General features: G+C 43.8%; 2 protein-coding genes across 2 annotated transcripts; one reads left to right on the plus strand and one right to left on the minus strand.

The window, feature by feature from the left end:
- Window positions 1-1,597: 1,597 nt before the first annotated feature.
- On the minus strand, window positions 1,598-3,507 carry LOC124837239 (uncharacterized). Its single transcript, XM_088093628.1, has 2 exons — window positions 2,861-3,507; window positions 1,598-2,753 (listed from the first exon to the last, which is right to left on the minus strand). Exons 1-2 carry the CDS (start codon window positions 3,505-3,507, stop codon window positions 1,598-1,600), a joined length of 1,803 nt encoding a protein of 600 aa, XP_087949754.1.
- Window positions 3,508-4,831: 1,324 nt separating this feature from the next.
- Window positions 4,832-6,249, plus strand: LOC124837361 (peroxidase P7-like). Its single transcript, XM_047312697.2, has 3 exons — window positions 4,832-5,085; window positions 5,279-5,473; window positions 5,621-6,249. The coding sequence occupies exons 1-3, from the start codon at window positions 4,870-4,872 to the stop codon at window positions 6,170-6,172; spliced, it is 963 nt and encodes a 320-aa protein (XP_047168653.2). The 5' UTR covers window positions 4,832-4,869; the 3' UTR covers window positions 6,173-6,249.
- Window positions 6,250-7,627: the final 1,378 nt, after the last annotated feature.

The following is a 7,627-nucleotide window of genomic DNA, read 5'->3' on the forward strand; positions in this document are numbered from 1 at the left end:
GACTGCCCCCAAGTCCTTAGCCAGCTCGAGCCCGGCTAGTACTACTTCGTATTCGGCCTGGTTATTACTTATCTTGAACCAAAAGACAATTTCCTGTTCCACAACAAAGCCGTTCGGTCCTTCCAACATAATTCCTGCTCCACCACCAGACTTCTCAGAAGAGCCATCCACATAGAGGATCCACTCTTGATGGCCTTCTTCTTCCCAGGGTAACTCGACCGCAAAGTCGGCCAAATGTTGCCCTCAGATCGACCCTCTTGGTTCAAACTGGAGTCCAAATTCAGACAACTCCACGGACCATCCTACAATTCTCCCGGCCAGATCTGGTTTGCGTAGGATTTTCGCGATCGGGTGATCTGTTCGAACTATCACCTGATGACTCTGGAAGTATGGCCTTAAGCGCCGCGCTGCCAGCACAAGTGCCAAAGCGATCTTCTCGACTCGCTTGTATCTGGTTTCCGCTGGTTGCAATGTTCGACTGACGAAGTACACGAGTTTGAACTCAGGTTGCTCTTGCACCAACGTCGAGCTGACCGTGTCCTCCGAGACTGCCAGGAATAGTTGTAGCGCATGCCCCGCCTCGGGTCGTCCCATGACCAGTGGGCTGACCAGTATGCGTTTAACTTTGTTAAAGGCTTGCTCACACTGGTCGTCCCAATCAGTACCCGTACTCTTCTTCATGATTCTCAATATCGGCTTTATCCGCTCGGCTAACTTTGGAATAAAGCGAGATAATGAAGTCAGTCTCCCCACCAACCTCTGAACCTCCTTCAGCTTCTGCGGACTTCTCATTTCTAGTATTGTTCTGCACTTGTCGGGGTTCACCTCTATGCCTCTAGTTGTTAGGAGGAATCCCAGGAATTTTCTCCCCAGCACCCCGAAAGTACATTTGGCCGGATTAAGGCGCATGTTATATTTGCGAACCTGATGGAAAACCTCCGCAAGATCTCTCACATGGTCTTCTACCGAGCGGCTCCTCACCACCATGTCATCTACATAAACCTCCATGCATCTGCCGATCTGGTCAGCAAAAACCCTATCCATCAGCCGTTGGTAAGTAGCCCCTGCATTCTTCAACCCGAACGACATAACCTCATAACAATAGTTAGCCCGTTCGATAATGAATGTTGTCTTATCGCTGTCCGGAGGAAACATAGGAATTTGATTGTATCTTGAATACGCATCCAGGAAACTTAGCAAATGGAACCCTGAAGCCCCATCCACTAACGCATCAATACTTGGTAGCGGATAAGAATCTTTGGGGCAGGCTTTGTTTAAATCTGTGAAGTTCGTACACATTCTCCACTGCCCGCTCGGCTTCTTCACCATCACGACGTTCGCCAGCCAAGTTGTGTACTTGAGTTCACGGATGAAATTTGCTTCCAACAGCTTTTTTACCTCAACTGCCACTGCCAATCTCTTCTCTTCCCCCAGTCTTCTCTTCTTCTGGGCCACCGGTCGGGCTTCTTTGAACAATGCCAGCTTGTGTGACATAATTTGTGGGTGAATTCCAGGCATGTCGGCTGCAGTTCAAGCAAACAGATCTTGGTTCTTCTCTAACTCGGCACCTATCGACCTGGCTTGGTCCTCCTCCAGCTCACTCCCAATGGTGGTAACCTGCTCCTCCTTCCGTCCAAGGCTGAAGGGCCTTGTCCCCCCCCATTGGCTCCATCCGATCATCAGTATTAGTCATTAGATCTAGGTCTGCCATGGCTACCTCGGATCGTCTTCTCCTGTGCCGACCGGATGGATCCGATGACGATGGCCGAACTTTTAGCACGACCATATAACACTCTCTGGCGATCCTCTGATCGGACCGAACGGTGCAAATGGTTCCATTGCTTAACAGAAATTTGAGCGCGAGGTGGGGCGTGGAAACAATTGCCCCGAACGCATTTAAGCACGGTCGTCCTAACAACACATTATACGATGTGTTTGCGTCCACCGGTAAAAATTTGGTTTTAATCTCCTTACTCCGCTCGGTTCCCATGCAAGTTCTTAAATCCACATATCCTCTCGTGTCCACCCTTTCTCCCGAAAATCCCACTATCTGCTCGTTGTACGGGGCGATCAGGTCCTCGGAGATGTCCATCTGTTCGAATGTTTTCCAATACAATATGTTGACAGAACTTCCCTGGTCCACCAACACCTTTCCCACGCTATATCGGGCAATAACAGCTGTTATTACCATCGGGTCATCCTCATCTGGATCGGGAGCATGGAAATCCTCATCGGTAAACGTGATTGGCGGCATAGAGTGCTTTCTCACATCTACTCTGTGGACGCTTTTCAGCCTAGCCCTCCTGGGTGGACTTCTCGCCTTTCGTTCCTCCTTAACAAACTTCCTCTGATGACCCGCTCGGATCAGTTCTTCCACCTTATCCTTCAACACCGTGCAGTCCTCGGTGTTATGCCCTATGTTTAGATGATAGGTGCAATGCTTGGTTCCATCTGCCTTGGGTGATGACCGGGAGGGTCTTACCCTTATCATATCTGCATTCAGGGCCTCTTCCAACACTCTAGCCCTTGGCGTGTTCAACGGGGTGTACCTTTCGTACCTAGCCCCCTTTGGACCATCTCTATACTTCTGCCCTTCGACCGCTCGCCCAGTACGAACGGTTTCTTGCCTTCCTTCTTCTCCTGCCCTGAACTCGTGTTTTGTTCTTGCTGTCGCCTTTGGACCGCCCTCATTTCTTCTATTCTGATGAACCGAGCGGCCCTCTCTTGCAATTCGTCCAGGGTTAACGGGGGCTCTGCGAACAAGTTATCGGCAAATGGGGAAGGCCTTAACGTAGTAGCTAGAGTACTAATAGTAAACTTCTTGCCTACTCCCCTTACTTGCCATGCGGTTCTATTGAACCTATCCATGAAGTCTCTAAGACTTTCTTCCTTCTCCTTCTTTATGTTTGTTAACTCCAGATACGTCAGATTTCGCACTCTACCCGCTGAAAACTGTCGTTCGAACATATCCCTCAAGGTGGCAAAGTTATTGATGGTTCGAGGTCTCAACGAGTGGAACCAGGCTAACGCTTCTCCTTTTATTGACAAGGAAAAAACTCTGCACCACACATTTTCCCTGGGGGAGTAAATGGTCATGGCGTCAACAAAAGATCTCAAATGCTCCTCCGGGTCCCCCGACCCATCATACTTCTCCAAGGCTGGGAACGCTCTATCCGGAATCTGCTCCTCCATGATCGCCGCTGTGAACGGGTGTAATGCCCTAGCTCGACCGGCCGGGGTCGGACGGTTTGCGGTCTGGTGCGAGCTAGCTTCACTCTGCTCCTCTCCCTGATAATAACTATCCGGAATTGGATCTGTGTCTTCTTCCGAGTCTGGCTCGGTTTCTGGCATCTCTGCAATTGGCGGTGTTTGAGCGCGTGTGGAGGATGGACGATTAGCTTGCGCCCCTCTGGCCGCATCACGCTCGCCCCTAAGGGTTTCAATCTCTACCTGCATTGCCTCCATTCTCCTTCTCATCTGTAGAAACGCTGCCGGGTCCTGCTCCATCCCTGCGGTCGTAAAAGGTTGTCTTCAATGATCCTCGGCCCCATGGTGGGCGCCAAAATGTTTCTGCTGAATGGGACCGGGGAAAACTCCTGCCGTCTCCGCCCGGAAACACTCCTCCTCGCTCGATCGGTCCTTCTCCTTTCGCTCTCCTTGCGCTCGTTCTCAACACAAATGGGTTGACCTGCAGCAAACACTCTGACGCTCAAGTCAGAATTGGCTTTTGCAAGTCTATATAATTATCAAAGAAAGAGAGTTTACCTTCTCCTTTGACTGCTATTTATATGATTTTAGAGAATATTACCCATTAATTTACATTTTAATGACTTTCAATGCACATCTTAAATACTCGACAATGACCGTTACCTCATTAACTACACATTCATGAGCATTCAACTGCTGTCTCCAGTCCGCAGTTTTAGAAGTCCGTCCGACCGGACATACTGTACTTGAGAGATCCGATCGGACATATTAGGTTGAGACACCCGATCGGACATATTAGCCTTGCTTCTACCCGCTCGGCATTGTCTAAACCTCCGTCCGACCGGACATATTGTACTTGAGAGATCCGATCGGACATATTAGGTTGAGACACCCGATCGGATATATTAGCCTTGCTTCTACCCGCTCGGCATTGTCTAAACCTTCCCGGTCGGTTACCCGCCGTCCAGTAGTATTTGTTTACTTTATAAAGTCACGATTTTTTTAGAACTAAAAGAAAATTTTATATTGAAATTTAAATTATATTAATTTAATTCATTTGACTAAGTCTCTGAATTTGAACTAATTTATCAAAAACGGACTTGAGATCTGGTTTTGAAGGAAAGGTGCTGGTGCGATTGGGTAAAAATAGGATCTACGTTAATTAAATCTCTTTTTCTAGATTAGGTGCACGTCTATGATTTTGAAACTTCTACGTGGTTATAATAAAATAAGAACGACTAGTTAAACTTCATTAACTAAGATTCGAAATTTCTTTCCTTGAATTTTCTATGTTAACTATCAAGTAGCTACCGATTTAGTCAAACGATGCATCCATTGTGCATTCCTTTGTCATTACTCGCTTTAGTTGGCCTACAAATATCAATAAACCACCCCCTGCGGACTAAATCAATCATTAAAGTACTCGTTTTCTACGATATTTTTATTTCTGCATTAAACCTACTATGTACTTTTCTTCAAGGTGAAACGGTCTTTCTCATGGCTCAGTCCACAAATTACATGGTATGATACGGTGCAGTTTAATTTATTGGTATTTCTTCACCTGCTCCAGTGCCTCTATAAATACAACAATGGGGCAATAGCAGTTAATCCAAACAAATTCATATACAACTTGATCAATCACTCATTGCATATTAACATAGAATGGCATTGCGTGGATATTACTTCGTTCTTCTTCATGCCCTTGTGTTTGCTGCTCTTGCAACCTCAGCCTTCTCAAAATTGTCATCTCATTACTATGACTATTCTTGCCCCAAAGCTTTGAGCACCATCAAAACTGTCGTCGAGGCTGCAGTGCAGAAAGAACGCCGTATGGGAGCATCCTTGACACGCCTGCACTTCCATGATTGTTTTGTTAACGTAAGACAATCTATGCATCCACATACATGCACTCGTATAAACACATCTTAAAATACCAACAAGTGACTTATAGCACTGAAATTAGTTTCAGTATTCTGAAAGAAAAAAAGATAGTTCTGAAAATATTACATAATTAATGCATGTTTAGAATGAGTCTGATAAATTTTAGTTGGTTCTGTGAGAGTGATTTCAGGGCTGCGATGGTTCAATTCTTCTAGATTCAACATCCTCCATTGACAGCGAGAAGAATTCAAATGCTAATTTCCAATCTGCTAGAGGGTTTGAAGTGGTGGATGAGATCAAGCAGGCTGTGGACGAAGCATGTGGGAAACCTGTTGTTTCTTGCGCAGACATATTGGCTGTTGCAGCTCGTGACTCTGTCGTTGCGGTGAGTAAAAATAGTTAATTATAACTTCTTAACCACGACTTTTACACGTCGTGTTTACCCATACAAGAAAGAGTGTGCTTAATGTTTTGACTTAAATTAATCTGTTCTCAAAATTTATTAAATGAATTATGTGCATGCATGATGCAGTTAGGTGGGCCAACATGGAAGGTGAAACTGGGGAGAAGAGACTCCACCACAGCAAGTCGTGCAGCAGCAGATGCAAACATTCCAGCACCATTTTTCAGCCTCTCTGAACTCATCACCAACTTCAGGAACCATGGTCTTGATGAGAAGGACCTTGTTGTTCTAAGTGGAGGCCACTCCATCGGATATGCAAATTGTGCTACCTTTAGGGCTCATATCTACAACGACTCCAACATCGATTCCGACTTTGCAAATAATCTCAAATACATTTGCCCTACAGCTGGTGGTGACTCCAACCTTTCTCCTTTGGACTCAACTCCTGCTCAATTTGACAAAAACTACTACTCGAATTTGGTCCAAAAGAAAGGGCTTCTTCACTCTGATCAAGAACTCTTCAATGGTGGTTCCACTGATGATCTTGTCAAAGAGTACAGCTACGACACTGATGATTTCTTCGAAGATTTCGCAGATTCGATGATTAAGATGGGAAATATTCAGCCTCTCACAGGGAATCAAGGTGAAATTCGTGTTAATTGCAGGAAAGTAAACCAATGAGTGTGTATCATACATACAGAATAATTCTTGAAGGTGTGACAGTGTTGCACTAGTATGACTTATAATTTATATATGAATGTATGTCTTCTTTACCATATAATTTGTTTGTTTGAAAACGGATTCTGAAGAGGTACAACTTCTTTAGATCTCGAGTTCTTTTCAAGATTCTTCATAAATAAAGAAAGAAAAAGGTTACGCACCTTCTACCAAATATACGAATGATTACACTATAACTGCAGAGATAGAGGAACATCAAACAGTTCGATCTGTAAACAAAGATAATTCAATTTCGTTCAAAACGATTAAAGTAAAAGTGGAGAAAAGTTTATGTATGTTTACAGTTATTATTATAAAATCCGAAAGAGTGTAATTATGGGTATAATAAGATTGTGGTGAATCTAGATCATGGTAAGATTACTTTTACTTGTATCTTTAGAGTGTTCACTTATAGAAGATGTTATTTTGGTATCTGCAACGCTAGTTGTAACATCCCAAAATACAGTAATTACCATAAATCAGAATTAATTACAATTAACAGTAAAACCAAGCAGTCTTTATATACTAAAAAAAAAAGTTCCAGAACCGAACGGCTTCAGTACAAAAATAACGCGCTTAAAGCGTATACAGAGGTAACTAGAACGAACGGTTAAAGTACATGAATATAGTAGATAAGGACGAACGGTTTTACAAAAAGATATAACCGAATGTCCATCCCAAAAACGATCGTCTTAAACTATAACATAAGGACGAGCGTACTACTGCTCCGCCTTTACTTCAACTTCAACCAAGTTTTCTTCTTCGATCACATCCTCCAGGGTAGCCTCGCCTTCTGCTCACATCCACACGGATGATCATTGCAAGACATGACGAACGTACAAAGACAGTATGACAACACAAGGAAAAACGAAAGGGTAAGCTTATAATATTTAATTCATACAATTAACACATACATTTAACATTTCCATTCGCACATACAACATGTAACTTAACATAGAACAACATAGAGATATATATATATATATATATATATATATATATATATATATAAGACAGACCGTCCGGACTGTATGAATCTGTGTAGTTACAAGCGTCCTTGCACCCGAGTGGTGTAGTAACTGGGATACACCAAACAGCTGCCACTCGAGGTCAGTCCGTTCTTACGTCGCCCATGTTAACTTATGGACTAAGGACCTCCTGCCGTTCCCACGCATGACATACTTCCTCTACATGAAGATAGTACTCACGGAACATCAGGATGGACAGCGAGTCTTAACTTATCCACAGTCATACTTTACCAAATTTAATATTAACATATCTGAGACGTTCCTCCTTGGAACGCTCGTCCAAAATCCATACTCATAAAATCACTTAATATAGTGTTCGCACTGTAATTCCTTATAATTTAACATCATTCTCATCTTTAACTTTAAGAGCACTCAAGGACGAACGTTCAGT

This window comes from Vigna umbellata, chromosome 6, assembly GCF_029865625.1.
Source record: "Vigna umbellata cultivar VRB3 chromosome 6, Vumbellata_1.0, whole genome shotgun sequence".
Lineage (NCBI taxonomy): Eukaryota > Viridiplantae > Streptophyta > Magnoliopsida > Fabales > Fabaceae > Vigna > Vigna umbellata.

Bases quoted from the DNA above. Each gene is read 5' to 3' on its own strand.
- LOC124837239 (XM_088093628.1), bottom strand. From the start codon at position 3,507: ATGGAGCAGGACCCGGCAGCGTTTCTACAGATGAGAAGGAGAATGGAG. The intron at 2,754-2,860 runs GTTCAATAGAAC...ACTTGTTCGCAG, and splicing joins CTTAGAGACTTCATGGATAG to AGCCCCCGTTAACCCTGGAC.
- LOC124837361 (XM_047312697.2), top strand. From the start codon at position 4,870: ATGGCATTGCGTGGATATTACTTCGTTCTTCTTCATGCCCTTGTGTTT. The intron at 5,086-5,278 runs GTAAGACAATCT...GAGTGATTTCAG, and splicing joins TCCATGATTGTTTTGTTAAC to GGCTGCGATGGTTCAATTCT. The intron at 5,474-5,620 runs GTGAGTAAAAAT...TGCATGATGCAG, and splicing joins CTCGTGACTCTGTCGTTGCG to TTAGGTGGGCCAACATGGAA.